Here is a 17,706-nt window from a genome sequence, read left to right as displayed (position 1 = left end):
CAACAGTTTGGGTTCTCCTTTGTCGTGTATTGTGGTTAATGATGCGCCACACACATTAGTAGACTGTGTGGACTGCAGCCAGGCCGGTCTAGTACCTCCATTCTTTAATGGTGAAGTCAAACTGTTGTAATGTGCAAAATGTGGCCTTGTACTGTCTTGCAGGGACACCTCTGATGGCAGCATTATGTTATTTTAAAACCTGTCTGTACCTTTCAGTATTAAAGGTGCCCTCACACAAGATACACATGTCATGGACACTAACACACCCCCTTATCGTCACAGATACTGGCTTTTAACTTTGAGCTGATGGTTTGCACTCTCTGTCAAACTCAGCTGAGCTTTGGCAGCCTTCCTGGGTGTTGATGTTAATATACTGCCGATATACTTATACTGTTGCATCCCCAAGATTTAACTTAATTTGCAGATGGAGCACCAAACTGTGTTTACAGACTATGACTTTCCAAAGTGTTCCTGAGCCCATGTAGTAATATCCTTAACACACTTAACACTTGGTGTTTGATGCAGTATCGCCTGAGGGATAGAGGGTCACGGGCATTCAGTGTTGGTTTTCGGCCTTGGCCCTTACGTGTGGAGATTTCTCCACATTCTTTGAATCGTTTGATGATACTATGGATTGTAGACAGTGAAATCCTTAAATTTCTTGCCTAAATGCATTGAGAAACATTGTTCTTAAGCTGTTGCACTCACTCAGTGGGGATCCTCAGCCAATCCTTAACTGTGAACGGCTGAGCCTGTCCAGGATGCTCCTGTCATACCCAGTCGTAATACTGTCACCTGTTTCTGTCATCTCAGGTGATCAGGGACACCTTTGAGGAGAGAGAGCATTTCAGCCTTTCATAAATTTGAAAACGGATAAATGTTATTATACAAGAATGGCCAACTTAATGTTTTGCAGTGAGTTTTTGCTGAGTTATAAATGATTACAATTATTACAACATGATGAGTTAGTGGAAATGCATTTTAACTGTGGCACCGGCTGGACTGCAGACCTGCCAGAGACTTCATGAGTCCTAGTGGTGTAAATGTCTGTAAACTTTATGAACAGAGTGAGTTTAAACAGAATTTAATGAAACATAGCTTTAGCCTTTCTTCAAACATTATAACTTCAGAACTGTATAGCTTTCTGACAGTTTGGCCTCTGACAGTAAACTGCTTACACTGGAATTATGCCACATGCGGACATGGATAAGTTGATGTCAGTGTGTGTTAAAGAGATTCAAAGCTCTGACTTTATGCACTTTTTTGTATATTGTGTCATTTCACTTGTCAAATTCTGTGAAACAGTCTGCACAATGCAGTGATTAAAATTCTTGCTATTTGCCAATTAAGGTATTAGGTTAGGTATTAGGTATTTTTCTTCTTCTGTTACAGACATTGGTATAACTGTCTTGCCATGTGTCAAGTATCACAGAATTGCTGTATTGTGAAGCTGTCATTTCCATGAAGTTGGCTTGAAGGAAACTCAGTACAAACACCGGGGCATTACCATAGGGAAAAAGCGCTTGCCATCTGTGTTGTTGAGCGTTGCTGACCTGGTCAGGAGGCCAGGCGTGGCTAGACGGGTCTCAGCATCTTCCTCCAGCTTGCAGGAATCTGGGGCTGTGTCTCTGGGGTCCATCGCTCCTTTTCACATTGTTTACAAGCTTACCAAAGCCAGGGAAACTTTCTGTTAAACACGTTTAGTTGCTAGTGGGTTTCAGCAGGTTTGTAAAAGTTATCATTGTTTTGCTAAGCCTTGTTTGGGAAGTACATGGGTCCTGTATCCCAAAGGAAGTGGTGTTCAGCTGCTGCACGTCCTGCAAACACCGCTGGGGGGCAGCACCGGGCTGCTGCTGTCCAATGTACTGTCCACCATCAGTGCTACTTCTGCTGTCTGATCGTTGCATGAATGTTATAAATTCTTGGCAAACCAGATTCAAAGGTGCATATCGCTGCCTACTGTCACCATCATTGAACTACAAAAAGATGACAAACTTATCTTTGTTGTAGTTGTGTATTTTAATATCTTTGAACATGTGAAAAATACTACATTGCATATAAACAGAATAAATATGTCAGCACCACAGCACGAGATGGCCAGTGTAACATTCAGAGGTCAATATGAAGTTAAAGCTCAATAAATAAACAAATCTAAAATACCTTAAATAACATTGACTGGATCAGGGAGCTGTACTAACATATCTCTCTTCCTTTTATCGTTCACTCCTTGGCATCAGTTACTCCCCCAGCTGAGATCGCAAAAGTGGCCTCATTCTCAGGCATATCAGGACTAGAAGGATAAAAGAGCAGATAAAAAGATAAAAGAGAGTAAATTATGAGTCTCAAGTGTTCAAATAAAAGTCCAAGTTTTCAGTGAGGTGTCTCATGCGATATTGAGTCAATAATCCAATAATCCAACACAGCTTCACCTGCCAGTTTATTCAAAATCCACATACAATATTGTGTCTCGTTAACGCTGTATAGTTGATAATCCATCACTGGTTTGCTTTATCTTATAAAAGTACATTTTAGAATATAAAATAGTAGTTCAGTTTTTCTTTACTCCAGTTTACTGACTGCAAAAGTTATTTTGAATTTGCTGATTGTACGATTTAGAGTGTGTGTTTTTATCTTTCATATCTTCACATGTTGTATCACAAGATCTAGTCCAGTATGGAAAGCCCCTCATCAGTTTGTTTTGCTGATGTTTATCTGATCTGATGGTAACAGGAAGTAAAACTTGATAAGCATGACACAGACACTTCCAAGTATTATTCGTCATCAGTTTACACAATAAATTGTGCGTTATGACTCACTGAATCATAAAATGTTGCATCATGACTATTAAACACAAAAATTGCAAACTACCTGTCAAATATTTTGGCAATCCTCATCTCTCCACGGCCCTTCCTCAAGCTGATCCGTGTGGTGGAGGCATGAGCCAGGATATGTCCACCAATTGGTTTCTTGGGATCAGCTTGAAACCTAAAACAGTAACAGAATCAAGAAAAATATCCTTTTAAAGCTAAAAACAATGTCCCTAATGCGTCAACAACAAAAGTGAATTTTAATTGGAAATGTATTCAGAGGGAAATCATTTTCCATCTCTTACGTCATTCCTGCACCGGGATCAGCTGTCATTTGGTTGGTGACGAACACCGCTACATTATACTCTAAGAAAAACAGAAATTAATGCTAATAAGATACATGAGCAATTTCTTAAAATACTTGTCTTTATTAAGGACTTCCTCTTAAATACTTTGAAACCACCATGTTATAAGCCAGGTAAGATATCTGACTGATTGTTAGTGGATTTCACATAAATGCACATAAGTACTCTCATAGGTCAGACCTTCAGAGATCTTCTGCAGTCTGGAGAGCATCTGTGCCAGTTTCTGCTGCCGCTCAGCCAGTTCACCTCGACCAGAGAAGTCTACTCTGAACAGAGCCATGATGGAGTCGATGATCTAAAAAGGACAGTCAAGAAGGAGACAGAGAGGCTGAGAAAGTCAGGAAAGACTCCCTGTTTCTTAATGTATTTCTGTTGTTCAACTTACATTCCATTGAAAAAAAACAAGAAAGTGACAAATGTCGCTCTCTAATAGCTTCACACAGTAAATGACTAAAATGGAGGGGGAAGTACCAGTAATACCAAAGATATGATGAGTATGTGAAAACATGGTGTTAGGATACATTCTTTTACTCACCAACAGTTTGAACACTCCTCCTTCCTCGTGGAATTTGGCTGCTACGAAGTCCAACAGCTCCATCTGATGTTCACCTGAAAGGCGAGCAACACAAAACTTTAATGCACCAGGAGACAGTGTTTCATTACGAACTGTTGTGCTTTTGCAAACCACAAATGTGTCAATGTTTACTGGGCTGACTGAATAGTATGTTCATACTGGTATAGGCCCTGGCGTAAAGCACGTTGTCCAGCACAGCATCATGGTCCACATTAAACCTGTCAGCTATGTCTCTCAGTCTGTCTGGACGACTGGATCCAGACAGGTACAAGTTAAGGATAATGTGAAACAGAAAAAACAGAGGAAAGACTTTGAATAAAGTATTTGGTTGTGAGGATACAATGTGTTCTCTGTGTCAATGAAGATGACTTTCCCGCCTGAGTAGCCGTCCTCGCCTGGCAGCTGGGCAGTAACTGGATGAAAAATAACACAGAACTTGTTTCATTCGATCTGTATGACGTGTACAACATTGTTTCTTCAATCCACTCTGAGGCAGCCATTTCTAAAAGGCTTGTTTCTCACCACAGAGTGTGTGCGACAGCTGGGTTTTTCCTGTGCGGAACTCTGCGGGAAGAAACAATGTTGGGAGATTTTGAACCAAACTATTATAATGGTCCAATCATACGTGGTATATTAAAGACCTCTCCTCACCTCCAAAGGCCTCTGTGATAGCCATGCTCTCTATACCTCCACCCAGAAGTTTACTGTGGAGATAAAAGATATACTGTATGTTGTAACAAATTTGCTGTGATAATTGTATTTTCATATGCCATGCAACAGTGTCTGCTTGTTAATCTGAGTCACATCAGCATTTTACAAGCCAAATAATTTTTAGAGAAAAACTGAAGTTCCACACAGCATTTTTAAGTGTCAGTGTGTCTGGTAACCTTCCTACAGTCTACATGTTACCAACATGCAGTGTGAATCTTAACTCAAACTCCTGGCTCCCAGTTGTGATGTGGAACACCTGCTTCCTCTTCGTGCTGTACTCAAAGGCGGTCTGGAAACCCACATTCTATAATGTAAAGAAAATCACCTCATACAAAAAATGCTCTCTAAATTATTTTTGATAACCTTATTTCTAAGGTAATTCACTCTTAAGGTTAGGGTTAGGGTATAGCAGTAGAAAATCCCATTTTACCAGCATCTTCCCAGCAGCCTCCTTGATTTTTTCCACCTTTGCCTCTGACAGGCCCTTGATGTTGCACAAAGCCTTACGAGTCGTCATCTGGATGCCTTTCACAGTGCAGATCCCCACTGCCTTCATCTTTTTGATGTCTGCCATGTTCTATGGTCACAGGTGGGGAGGGACAGACGGATGCTCACACAAGACAACTGACGTTTGATCTGACTGGACACAGTGACTCTGCCATTTAAACATAAACCAGACTACACCTCAAATGTTGAATGAATGATTACTTCAATCTGAGGGTACAAGGTGGTCTCTGTGCTGGTTACTCACAATCCCGTGTTTCTGTAGGAGGTCAATGTCTTGGAAGAAGGACTCCTGTTAGGATCAGAGGAAAAGAAAATCTCTATGATATAGATAGATGAGTTGAAGAAAAGAACACAGCTTTTGCCATGAAAACATCCCTAGCATAATTCACCACACAATTATCACACAAATGTAAGGTGTCACACTACCTGTCTACCAACAGTGTGGGTTTGTAACATTGCCATAAGTCTTACCTTAAGTAACAACATTGTATATTAGCTATAAATGGTTACTATACATACTGTTGTTTACCATTAAACATTAGATTTTTGTATAGCTTATTTTGTTTTAATAAAAGGCCACTGCAAATTAGCAGCAAGTTAGCAAAAACTCATGAAAACACTGAACAGCTATAACTTCGTACCTCATCATCCTGTAAACCAGGGATTTCCTCAACAACCTGATCCTCTGTAGCTTTCATTTTTGACATTGTATGGTATTTGCTGGTTCAGTTAGTTTCCTCCTGTCAATCAGCAAGGGTCTTTAGCCAAGGTCAGCTAAGTGGGCTAACTTTCTGAATGTGCTAATGCTAGATAGCTAACTTAGCTAGCTATACTCTGGTCTGTCAACTGCACTCAAATGAAAAAGAAATCAAAGTCATTCAATCTAAAACTCGACTTGTTCAATTACGTTATCTGGAAAACAAAAGGGTCTCAAGATAATGTCTAAACAAATAAACAATTACACTCTTCTATTAAACAGCAAAATGCTCCTTTGTGTCCTGAAGCACTTGCGGGAGGTAACTGGCGGGAATTTGTGATTATGTCCCATTCAAGTGTAGTCGGAAATCATAAGGTCATCAGTTGGGCGACCATTAACCCATCAATGTATCCTGACATAACCATGAATGACCCAACACTAATACACAAATAGCAACACTTACGACTTTTGGCATGAACAACTCCTGAAAGTCTTATATTGCTGGTTTTAATTTTCTGAAATGCTCACGAGCCTCTACTCTAGGCCTTTGAGCTGAATAGAGCAGTGAATGCATCATTACACACTGGCATTGAATGGATGCATGGATATTTTTATTTTCAAGACTCCTGAGATAGTTTGATCGTGTGTGCTGCATCCTGGATATGGTTTATAATAATTTGTGATATACTGTGTAATAACTTCAGCTTCCATCACCTTTTAAAATGTTAATCTTGATTATACTTGCATTACATTTTGACATTCCAGTTCCAGCTCTCTCGTTGTGACAATCAGTAATTAATTGTCATTTAGTTGCATCTACCCTTTGCTTTTGTGGTAAATCAAAATGCTCCTCCTGTAAAATGGTGTATAAGGCAAGCCTAAAATCTACTTTGAAACAACATAAATAAAATCACTCACAATTTGAAATTTCAGTGAAACCATCATTTTTCAATCCCATTTACTCATTTTAGTATTAGGAAACATTAAAATAAATAAATAAAAACATTGGTTACTTTATCATGGTATAATCATTTAATCTGGTCTTTAATTCATAATTCCTTAAAGCTTCATGGGCAATTTCATTTGAGCAAATGCACAACACACAGGCAAAAAATAAACACTCGACTTTCTACTTCATTTGGTGCTTTTAATTACTGCAGTCATGTTGAACACAAAACAGAGACATGGGTTTGCTTACTGAATAGAGGCAAGAGATTGTAAATTGTCACATGGATGACAACAGAGAGTGAAAGTTCTCTTAAGACAGGACGTGTAACTGCAATATTCAAAACTTCATCAGCCACCATGACCACAATATTCCAAACATGCATGACATGTTTCCCGTCCTGAAAAAACAAAAGTTGTGTTACACTTATTTTTAATGGAAAAGGACACAGCAGTGACTGGACAGCATTGGATCTGGCATTGCTGTATATTACAATCCACTGTTTAAAACTACAGAAATATAATAAAACCAAAAACTGTGGCATGTTTGATGGGAGAGGCATTGCACTATGACATTCCCTACATCCATAGTACACCAGTGAAATGAGTCTACAGTCATTCTGTAGTCCACATTCTTAGCAGTAATTATTGTCTACAGCACGTTCTACAATGCATCGGACCCGTTTGTCAGGTAATTTATCAACAAAATTCTCCACATCAAAGTGGCACCAGCAAGCATCACAACATTCTTCAGACTGCAAACACCAAGACATACAATTGATAACCTCCGATTTTTTTTTCTTTCAGTTCATCCACCTGTACCTGCTAACCCCTAGAGAACACATTATTCATGTTGATATAAGTATTTATTTATTTTTTTTTTAAAAAAGAGGACAAAATGGAAGCAGTGCTCCTGGAAGTAAGTCTCTGCATGATGTTGGAGTAAGGAGAGACAGTGAGAAAGAAGTGTTAGAAATGCATCACATTCTCCTTCTCCTCCAATCCCATTAGACAATCCAACATGTTGGAGTGCTCCTAATGTTGCGCCTCTGACACAGCTTTGCTTCTTTTTATTTCAACTGCAGCCTCTCTCCACGGTCTCGCTGTCTCTCCTCGCAACCGGCCGCGCTACACTGGCAGCAGCCGCTCTCAGGTTCACGTTGGCCCTTCCTTGTGTCTCACATCTTGCCTGGTGCAGGAGGCATCATGCCCGGCATCCCGCCAGACATTCCAGTGTTGGGCCCCAACAGGATCTGAAAGGGAAAGAGTCTATCATTTAGGCTGTTCGACGATGTACTTGTCATGTGCAGCACAAGTCTCTGCTCTCTCAGCTGTTGTTCAGCACACATGGGCACCCACCTGTCTCTGCTGCTGTAGCTGCTGCTGCTCCAGCTGTAGTCTTTCTGTCTCGAACACAACAGGCAGCACCAGGATCATGAAGGAGGTAGTACCCACCCACAGCGCAGAGCGAGAAAAACTGAAAGAAGTTCACACCTGGATTAGTTTCTGTTGTTTTTGCAGTGGACATATTCTTTCCAGTGACTTACAAAGTGTAATCATTTGGGGGATGAGAGTCTAGATCAAGAAAAGACAGAACCAACGGCTGCTGGGAACAGACCAACGAATTAGCTCCTAATCTACTGGGCTACCAATGTATACATTTGTGCAGATATAAGGTGAGACAAAAACAGCACCAAGAAATACCTGTAAAACTTCTTGGCCATTGAGACGGAGCACTGTGCAGACACCTCAGCAGCGCTGCGAACTGTGTCAGGAAACATCTCTGTCAGGCCCCACAACCTCTCCATCAATGTCTCATCCAGCTTTAGGAGAGAGCACAAACCAGACAAACATGTCAGACAAAACAAGAACATCTCATGTATAAAAGCTCACACAGACAGAACACATTCATATACATGTATAAAATGGTCCTTAATGAAGTCTGGTGTTAACACAGTGAGACTCTCCTGCTACTGTCATGCAAAATAGTAACATGATAATGAAACTGAATGCTACTTAGACTCAATACTACTTTTAACACTTCTGTATGCTTGCAACAGAACAGAGAGTCACACTGTTTGTCAAACCCTGGACCTTAGGTAATAAGCTAACTTGTTAGCATTGGCACAGCCATTTTAGCCTGCCATGTATAGCAAAGAAAAGGACACGCTGGAATTAAACCAGTGTTAGTCTACGTTCAATGGCTGTTCTCATGCGCATTTCTGAAGTACCCCACTACGATTAGCCACTTACATCTTCATCTTCGTCGTCGTCAATCTCGTCCTCGGGGGGCCGAGTGGCCACCGGGCCCGCAGAGGGGGAAAGCTCCTCGATTCCGGCCATGTCTCCTGCTAGCCCGCTCGTCTCTGCCGGGTTGTTAAAGGTATGTGTGCTGCGAGCAAGTCGCTAGAAGACAGACTAACACCGACGGGCAGTTTATTTGTGGTTAGCTCCCTTCAGTTTTCATTCAAGCTAATGCTAGGAGGCGTGCATCGGTTAACGACAGTCTGAGGTCACAGCGAGAAAACGTGAGGATTGTCAGGGACGGATGACGGCAGCAGGGCAGGGGTCAGTTTGTACGTCACAGGAAACTGAGCAGCGCCCCCTGCCGCTGCGGCTGTCTCACCGCACGTGGTGTAAAAAAAGAAAAAAGAATGTTATTAACTGGCTAAAAATACAGACATTACGTACGTAGGTATTTATTTATTTATTTATTTATTTATTTATTTATTTATTCATTCAATCCAGAACTCACACAGTCACACATTCTTTAGGCCTGACAGTCTCTCAATCACTGAAAGACAGATTCTATAATTTCCTGACCTTGGTTTTCGATTCTGATTATTTAAATTGCAGATGAAACTGATTTATTCTAAAATTGTGACTTAAAAGGTGCACTGATGAATCACAACAACGTGCCAGTATTCGTGTGTATCATTTATATCACTAATCAAACACATATAATGGTATAATAGTAAATTAACGCTGTTCGAGCGCCTATACACAGTTATAACACTCTTGAAAGATTGGTCGAACCAATAAACCACAGGAACACTAGTATATTGTTTTAGCATTAATGAAGGGCATCACAACAACCCAATCTATACTGTTACATGTTCTGTTTTGTGCGTGACATGCCAAAAGTTGCCTCTCTTTTGCAACTCTAGGAAGCTGGATTACAGCCAGGAAATATGACACCACAAATATTCCCATATGGGGCAATGTGGAGTCACTTCAAAGACAGGCTACCATCAGCAGGACACAACAGTCAAGCCAAACTGGGAGAAGTTAAGACAAGAAGGCAAGAAAAAACAAAAAGTGCAACTGTGGATAAATTGACATTGGGCACACTTCCATTGACCATATTAAGATGTAGATTATTTGTGTTGTAGGCTTTTCTCCTGCTTCTTCTTTGGATTTTCGTGTATATTCTTTTTTTTTTCTTTTTTTTTATTGGCAGCCACACAAGGGTCCAGTAAACTTAAATGGATGTTTGATTTCTAGCAGTGAAATAGACTCTGCCATCAACATGCTCATTCAGCATAAACAGCACTTATTCCGTAAGCAGTGAGTGTTTGTTTCGGTGGCAGGGTTTTAGCTCCGGTATTTGAAAGCTATTTTGAAAGCTATTGCTATTGTTGGAATCTGTTTTTTTACTCTAGAATCTTATGGTTACGAACCGAAAAATTAGTTTCGGTAAAGGGTGGCTGTTTTGGGGATTTTAAATGTCATTCCAGGGAACTTGTTGTTGCTGGGAATAGCAGAGGGGGGCTGGTCATGGAAAAGTTCTGGGATGCAGGGATTCCTTGTTTACATCCTCCCGGAGTACGCCGCGGGGGCGGGGTTAGCCCCGCCCTCATTCTTTAGACCTGACGTCATTGTCGCTTGTGTTTTTTATGAATGAAGGAATCCAACCTCAGAGAGCAGCGGAGTAATTCCGGGAAAAGGCGGACTGACATTTTGTCGCCAGAGTCGCTTCGACCCAGCAGGTAAATGATCTTTCTTACATTTTATTAAATGTACAAATAGATATCTTGAATCTGTTGGTAGCAGCCGAACACTAACGGATTTGTATCCGCCGGGGACCCGCCGACCAACCAAGGACAAGGCAGCTGTTTGCGTTAATCTCCTTTTAGCTCGTCAGACACCGTTGATGCTAGCTGCTAACGGTTACCATTACTAGCATGTTTGAGATGATGCGGATAATTTGGCCCCTCTCCTCGCATTTATGCCATTATACCCGCGAAACATGGCAGCCAGAGACGCTTCTCACTTCCTTGTGTAAAAATATGCTTTAAAAGAATTTAAATAGGTTATTTAAAGCCCTGCTAAAATGGATGTCGAGGGCACTCGTGATGGCTGTTTACTATAGCAGCGGCGCCTTTACCCCGAGCTGGCCAGCTCCTCTCCCTATAAGGATTCTAGTTGGAGCTAGATGGATAAATACCGTTTCCATGAGTGGTCGGTTTCGACTGTGTATTATTTAGTCGTCTATTATCACAAAAAATGGATATAAGTGCGTGAATATATATATATATATATATAGAAACCCGTTTCATTAGTTGTAGCTTGCGTTTGGCAGTGCTGCGTTCACTTGTTGCGTTTCACCGTGGTGGCGTTATTCAAGAAGTAACGTGTCCTCTAAAGTGATATTTATAGTGAGGTACGGACGCGGATACCCTGTGCCGTTTGGACCAGGACATAAAGATGTGGTCGCAGCTGTTTTCCCCTGGTTCGGACGGTCTGGCAGTCCTAGCAGGGCTGAGCAGAGGTTTATTGCTGAATCACCCTGACTTTACGAAACGGCGGCGGTCTCATGGTTTACAGCCGGAGTCCACCGGGTTGGTTGGACAGCCACTGTTGCTGCAACCTCCAGCAACTTCCCACGCATTTCGGGAAATGCAGTTCATGTCAGCAAACTACAGACCGTTTGACCATGTGCTTTATTTATCCGATGTGGGGCAACGTCTCCTGTACACGGGTTGTGGGCCTACATGTGACGTTTAAGCCTATTCTGCTGTTATGAAGGAATGTTTTCAAGATCATGTTCTCTCTCTTTAGCTTGAACTCAAGGGCCTGTTGCTTTTATGATCCCTCATCCTCGCTGGCTGCATGGTTAGCCTGTTTGTTTTCTGAAATGTTGCTGAGGAGGGCACAAATCAAGCTTTCTGTTTACATCCAGGAAGCGACTTCTGTCCACACAGATGTCTGCTCTTTATTAGTATTTGACAGTTTTGTGTACTGGGGGGAAAGGCCATCTAAAAAAGCTTTAATTAATGTTTCATTCAGCAAGCAAATGGAGGACAAATGAGCAAATAAGATGATAGTAAAACTGGAATAGAAACACCTCATATATTGAAGTGTAATACCCCTTTATAACTGTACACCGACACTGTAATGAAGGTAAGTGGATCAATAGAAAAGCAAGCAGAAAATCAGCCTACCTGAATCATATTGAATGATTCACGTTATGTTAGTTCAACTTCAAGATTTCTTTAAATTCAAGAATTCTTACAGCAGCTGACTCTCCCAAAGCTTCTGCCACCTACTGCTTTTAGAGAGCACCTGCTTATAATATTTTGTTATTGATAGATTAAGAAGAGGAATGAGTTGAGGGAAAAAAAGGAGGAATCAGCTAAAGCCCAATCTCTTCTGCGTCAGCCTGTCTCTGAAAGGAAAATGAAAGTGCAAGGAGTTGGTTAGCTCATCAGTGAATCAGCCTAAAGGTCAACAGCAGCCTCTGGATTGTATTTTGTCGGCATGCGACTTTGCATCAGTCCGCCCCTCATCAAAAAACACATAGTTTCCCTCTTACTTGTAGCGCTATTACTCAGTCTACATTGTTTTACTGTAAGTTTTGCAGATAAGAGCCATAGAAATGTCTGCCTCCTCTTGAATATAACGGGACCAGATGACACTTGTGATGCTCAAGGCACCCAAAAATATACATTTTAAAAACTCAACAACAAAGTTGTTTTTTCCCCCCCTAGAGATCATGACCTGGTTACTAAAGACAATCCAGACTTGTGAGCAGTTTCATGTTGGATCTGCTTTTTGTTCTACCAAACCACACCTGGCAACTGTGTGTCACCTTGGTAGAATCAAATCACAGAGGAGAGGCTGGTTAACTTAACAGCCTGGTCAAGGAGGGTGGCATTAATGTTTACACCGTCACAAGTACGAGCCTCATGTCCATGAGTAGAAGCACGCTTACTTCTGCAAGTTAGTTTGGTAGAAAGACAATAGTTCCGACATCAGACTGCTCAAAACAAGGTCTGTGGAATCCACGATGAGCTTGTATAAACCCTACCCCTAATTTTCGGGGCTTTGAGCACCACAAGCCGAGTTCCATCCTTTCCAGGCATCTCTATGACTGATATCTCCAGAGCTCAGCCACTCATACCAAAAACAATGTTCATGTTCTTCTTTGATTAGAAAGAATATAAGTGAAAGCTCACTCAAAGAAAATTCCAATGTTGCAATAAATATGAAAGTGAGAACTATATACAAGCTGCGTGGGGAAAACACCCCGTGGTTTGATGATGTCAAGGTAGGGCTTGCCGGTCTGATGTCAACGTTAATGTCAAGAGGTATTTTTTGCTGTACAGTCAGCACGGCGTGGCTCCTCATCACCGGTGCGTGGAGTGGTTTGTTTCTCTCCTGACTGCTCTGGTCAGGATGGGGGAGTGAAATGCAATACTGCTGAAACGGCCTTAAGTTTAAAATGCAGAGTCGTTTCATCAGCACGATCGGGCCTTATCAACCGAGAAGTGACAAAGCAATTCAAACTGAGGTGTTGGACTTTAATCCCAGAGAATGACATTAGTGAGCTGACCTTAAGAGGAGTGCAGGAAGTCCCCACGCAGTCTGTGAAGTGCTCAGCAAGAAGAATGGGAGAATTTCCTAATACAGTAGTGTGAAGGCAGCCCAGACTTAAACAAACACCCCTGCCGCTGTTACTACCGCTTGTTACTGGAGGCAGCAATTTAAGGGTGTTTTAAACAACAGAGTTTTGGTCTGCTATTTTTTTTAAAATTTAATGTCAGAATTGAGCAATCAAAGAAAGGTGATTTTTATCATGGGTTTCATGTCAAAAATAACAACTGTGTTATAGCGGAGGTTATTGTGTCTCTTTCACCGAAATGTCACTTCATAAAAATAGTTTTCTCCTCTTCAAACTTTTTCACAATGAGCGTTTTGAACCGTTGGTGTGGTGTTGACAAGAGGAAGTGTTGAGGGAATTGGTTAGGACACCTGCTTTGAGCAACCAAAGGGCAGACACATGATAACTTCCTCCTCGCCATTCCAGCTAACAGAGAAAGGCACGTTGCTTTCAAAACTCCCCCTTCCTTTCATATCAAGCCGCAGAATTTAATGAGAGAGCGCGTTTTGGAGAAGCATGAAAAATCTGTGGGTTCTCCTTTTTCTGCATCGCGCATGACTGGCTGTCTTGTGAGCGGATGGTAAATGTCAAGACAGAGGCTGCATGATAGCCTGAGTCACATGTGATAACATTACCTTTTTTTGTTTGTCCTCTTTCTGTTCTTGCAGCGTGTCTGTATCTGTGTTGACTGGAGTTTGGGAGGGGGAAGAAAAACCGAAGACAGTCGGATCATGACGACAGAGAGGAGCAGCAAAGCCCTGAAGGTAAACACAGCCACAAAGGAAACTCAGTTTTCACAGGAGGGAAAATGTCAGCGTTGAAAATCAGGACGGCAACTAACAATTACTTTCATTGTTGATTTAATTTGCCAGTTATTTTCACCATTAATGTCACATTGCTTCTTTTGTTCAACTAACAGTCTAAAATCTAAAGACCCTTCATTTTACCATCCTAAATTTCACAGAAAATCAGCAAATCTGCACATTTAAGGAGCTGGAACCAGCACGTTTGACATATTAGCTTGAAAAATGACTGAAATGGTTTCTAAATAGTTATCAATGAATTTTTCAGTGGACTAATCATTTAATTGACTTATCGTTGTAGCTCTAGATGAATACAACTTTTTCTTTCCTCCCTATCAATCAAGTTTTTAACACCTGTTTTCTTCTCTTCAGGTCAAGCAGGAATGCGGCGAGAACGTGCCCATCCTGTCGGACAGCGAGCTCATGTCCCTCTCGGTACGAGAGCTGAACCTCCACCTGCGCGGCCTGTCCCGTGAGGAGATCCAGAAGCTGAAGCAGCGCCGGCGCACCCTGAAGAACCGGGGCTACGCCGCTAGCTGCCGGGTCAAACGGGTCTCCCAGCGCGAAGCCCTGGAACAGCAGAAGACGGAGCTCCAGAGGGAGGTGGAGAGGCTCGGGGCGGAGAACGCCGGCATGAGGAAAGAGCTGGAGGGGCTCGGCGCACGCCTGGCTGCGCTCCAGAGGTTCGCCAGGGGCCTGGAGGCCGGAGGGGGCCACCTGCTGGCTACGGCCCCTCGCCTCAACACCGCCTCAGTTATCACTATCGTGAAGAGTCCACCACAGCCTCAGCAACAGAGAGAACACGAGCCGTCCTAGAAGGAGCTTCTGGAACCAGACTGGGGGGGACGCACAACCTGCAATGCAAAACACACACACACGCATACATTGACTGTACACAAATGTTGAGAACAGGAAAACAATAATAGTAGGAAAATACTAAACACTTGTTTGAGTTACACCTCGTTCGCATTTCCAAATTCTGCTGGATTCCATATGCAGGAGTCAGTCGCTCCTGTGTGACACAGTGTTGACCCAGTGGTGTGAAACATCACTGAACACACAACTGCTGCGCTTAGTTTTCCAAAGCAACGGCTTGGATGGAGGCGTCCTCCACTTAATGCTCTTGCAGTTTATCTGACTGAAATTTAGCTAAGTAAGTTTGTTTAGATGCCGTCGGATACAGCAGGTTTAATGCGAACGACGTGTCAGAGCACTGATGCGCTTAGTCGTCTCACACACACACACACACACACACAGACACACAGACACAATGCACAAAAATCCCTCACACACGTAGACGTTGACTACCTGGACTCTGACTGAAGCAAGACCAACCGAGAGTTACTGTACACCCTCACTCCTCTGTGCTCCAGAAAGGCTCCTCTCTGCTTCAGTGTATGGCACCTGACCAACAGGGCGGAGCAAACGTGTGCGCAGCTCCTTCCGGCCCTACAGTGTCCGCAGTTTTCTAGCAGTTTTTTTTTTTTATACCAACCCCGGCACATGTGTCTCTGCTACTGTGCAGGAAAGTGTCCCAAAGTATGAGTCACTTCTTGTTAGTCATTAATGAAGTTTCTCAACCGTGGCATCACTTGATATGCAGGGGCGCAGTCATGGGAGAAGCTAACACAGTCACATTTTTGCAGGTTTAATAGTTTCCCAAAAAAAAGGGTTAAAACATCTTTGCTCGGGCCGTGACGATTTTGGGAGCAAAAGAGGTCACGCAGATCTAGAAAGAAAAAAGGTTGCTGCATTCAAGCTCACCACTCAGCGAAAATGTCTTTTTGATTCAGCGCTCCCTCCCTCGCCCCTTCCACACGAGGCGAAAAAGTAGTTTTGTACTGCTTTGTGTACACGTTTTTCACATCAATGCAGTGCCTTCAGTGTATGTTGGAGTTACAAGAACACAAACCTAAGAGGGAAAAAGCTTCAAAACAGACTGTAATCGCTCCGTCTCGACTGCTCACGACAGCACATTTCTTTGTTTAGATTTTCTCCTATTCTCTGAGCTATAATCCCTCAATCGCTCATTTCACAATCCCCACCGCGCAGTGACTTTGCTACAGTCTGCTGTGGCTTCGTTGTTTTTTTTGTTTTGTTTTGTTTTCTTTGTTTTTTTTCATGTCTTGGTAGACTCCCAGCAACAGATGTTGGTCGTTTTTTTGTTTTTTTTTTGTGTGTTTTTTTGCTGAAAAAAAAAAACGTGTAAAAGCGCAGCGGCATCTGGTAGGAATTTACGTTCAAGTCGATGCAAATCCTCCTGCATACATTCCCGTTCTGTGTTTCTTATTTGTAATGTCTGTATGTGCCGTTGAGAGACGAAAATGTTGAGTGACATTTATCAGAGATATATTCTATATTTTATTTGTATTTAAAGGTAGATATTATGAAAAGACAAGCTAATGAGTGCTGTGATGTTCTATATGTTTTCAGAAGTACTTACTTATGACTAGTCCGGGGATATTCTCACGTCTAATTATTGTGTTGTGTGGCAACGATGATTACTTTACAAAAATGTTAATTATTAGCTATGTAGAAATATGCTCAAAGCCAATGGCCATATTGCTGTATGATGATTTTTTTTTTTTTGTGTGTGTGTGCGTGTGTGTTTTTGCAATGTTTGTACTGGCTTGTCATAGTGGATTCTTGGAGGGATATTATTTTTCTATGCTGATTTGTATGTTATTTGTGTGAAAAATTGAGGTCACTTCCGAATTAGCGGGGGCGGGCAGATCCATGGGATGTTAAAGACAAGTGAGGAGTGCATGGAAACGAAAGATGGAGATGAGGAGGAGATAAGAGGGTTGAGGAGTTGTCAGACGATGGAGAAAGAAAGTTAGGCAAAGGTGGACGAGGAGGGGAGGGGGCAGGAAGATGGAAAAGGGGCGGTGCTTTGATTCACTTGAAAACCTCCATCAGTCACAGGCCTGTTTCAGCCCAGACCTGCTCAGACAGGCCCCGGACTTCATGGAGTCGAGGCCACTGAATAGTGCTAGCAATATCATTTATAAGCAGGCATTGTAACGCATTAGACTGTGTTGACAAATAACTCCTTTAAAGATATGAGGCATATATATTTAGCTATATGAATATCTGTGGCAAAAAAAAGCATTTATTCTCAATATTTTAACGTGTCACATCTGTCAAACTGTGCTGGATGTTTTGTAATACCTGCAAAACAAAAAATGGTTTTTGTATTTATTACTTGTATTTTTTCTATTGTGAAAATTTAAGTACATTGTCTATTTTATATATTAATTATAATAAATGTTGTACATATTGTACATAAAACGGTGTGTTTGTGGTCGAGTGCAGGAAGGATGCGTTATCTACAGGATGTGTTGCACAAGTTATCTCTGCACATCAGATAAGGTGAAGTCAAGTTTAAATATAAACCAAGGACGACATGAAGTG

General features: G+C 41.9%; 3 protein-coding genes across 6 annotated transcripts; 1 reads left to right on the top strand and 2 right to left on the bottom strand.

Moving 5' to 3' along the window:
- Positions 1-1,998: 1,998 nt before the first annotated feature.
- dmc1 (DNA meiotic recombinase 1) lies at positions 1,999-6,002 on the bottom strand. Of its 4 annotated transcripts, none has more exons than XM_037081549.1 (13): positions 5,606-6,002; positions 5,209-5,253; positions 4,888-5,034; positions 4,679-4,761; positions 4,398-4,450; positions 4,269-4,310; positions 4,087-4,159; positions 3,906-3,997; positions 3,708-3,781; positions 3,353-3,467; positions 3,113-3,173; positions 2,869-2,985; positions 1,999-2,290 (listed from the first exon to the last, which is right to left on the bottom strand). In XM_037081549.1, exons 1-13 carry the CDS (start codon positions 5,669-5,671, stop codon positions 2,221-2,223), a joined length of 1,038 nt encoding a protein of 345 aa, XP_036937444.1. In that variant the 5' UTR covers positions 5,672-6,002; the 3' UTR covers positions 1,999-2,220. The 4 variants fall into 4 exon arrangements, with proteins under 4 accessions (XP_036937444.1, XP_036937445.1, XP_036937446.1 ...); XM_037081550.1 differs by having other exon boundaries at positions 4,679-4,746; XM_037081551.1 differs by lacking the exon at positions 4,269-4,310.
- Positions 6,003-6,794: 792 nt separating this feature from the next.
- On the bottom strand, positions 6,795-9,179 carry tomm22 (translocase of outer mitochondrial membrane 22 homolog (yeast)). Its single transcript, XM_037080772.1, has 4 exons — positions 8,860-9,179; positions 8,311-8,429; positions 7,966-8,083; positions 6,795-7,859 (listed from the first exon to the last, which is right to left on the bottom strand). Exons 1-4 carry the CDS (start codon positions 8,947-8,949, stop codon positions 7,785-7,787), a joined length of 402 nt encoding a protein of 133 aa, XP_036936667.1. The 5' UTR covers positions 8,950-9,179; the 3' UTR covers positions 6,795-7,784.
- A 1,260-nt stretch (positions 9,180-10,439) lies between these two features.
- maff (v-maf avian musculoaponeurotic fibrosarcoma oncogene homolog F) lies at positions 10,440-17,583 on the top strand. The gene is made up of 3 exons (XM_037080771.1): positions 10,440-10,595; positions 14,158-14,253; positions 14,665-17,583. Exons 2-3 carry the CDS (start codon positions 14,221-14,223, stop codon positions 15,106-15,108), a joined length of 477 nt encoding a protein of 158 aa, XP_036936666.1. The 5' UTR covers positions 10,440-10,595; positions 14,158-14,220; the 3' UTR covers positions 15,109-17,583.
- Positions 17,584-17,706: the final 123 nt, after the last annotated feature.

Source organism: Acanthopagrus latus, chromosome 20 (genome assembly GCF_904848185.1).
Source record: "Acanthopagrus latus isolate v.2019 chromosome 20, fAcaLat1.1, whole genome shotgun sequence".
NCBI lineage: Eukaryota > Metazoa > Chordata > Actinopteri > Spariformes > Sparidae > Acanthopagrus > Acanthopagrus latus.
The sequence above is the reverse complement of the archived record's forward strand: the minus strand, read 5'-3'. Positions and strand labels throughout refer to the sequence as shown.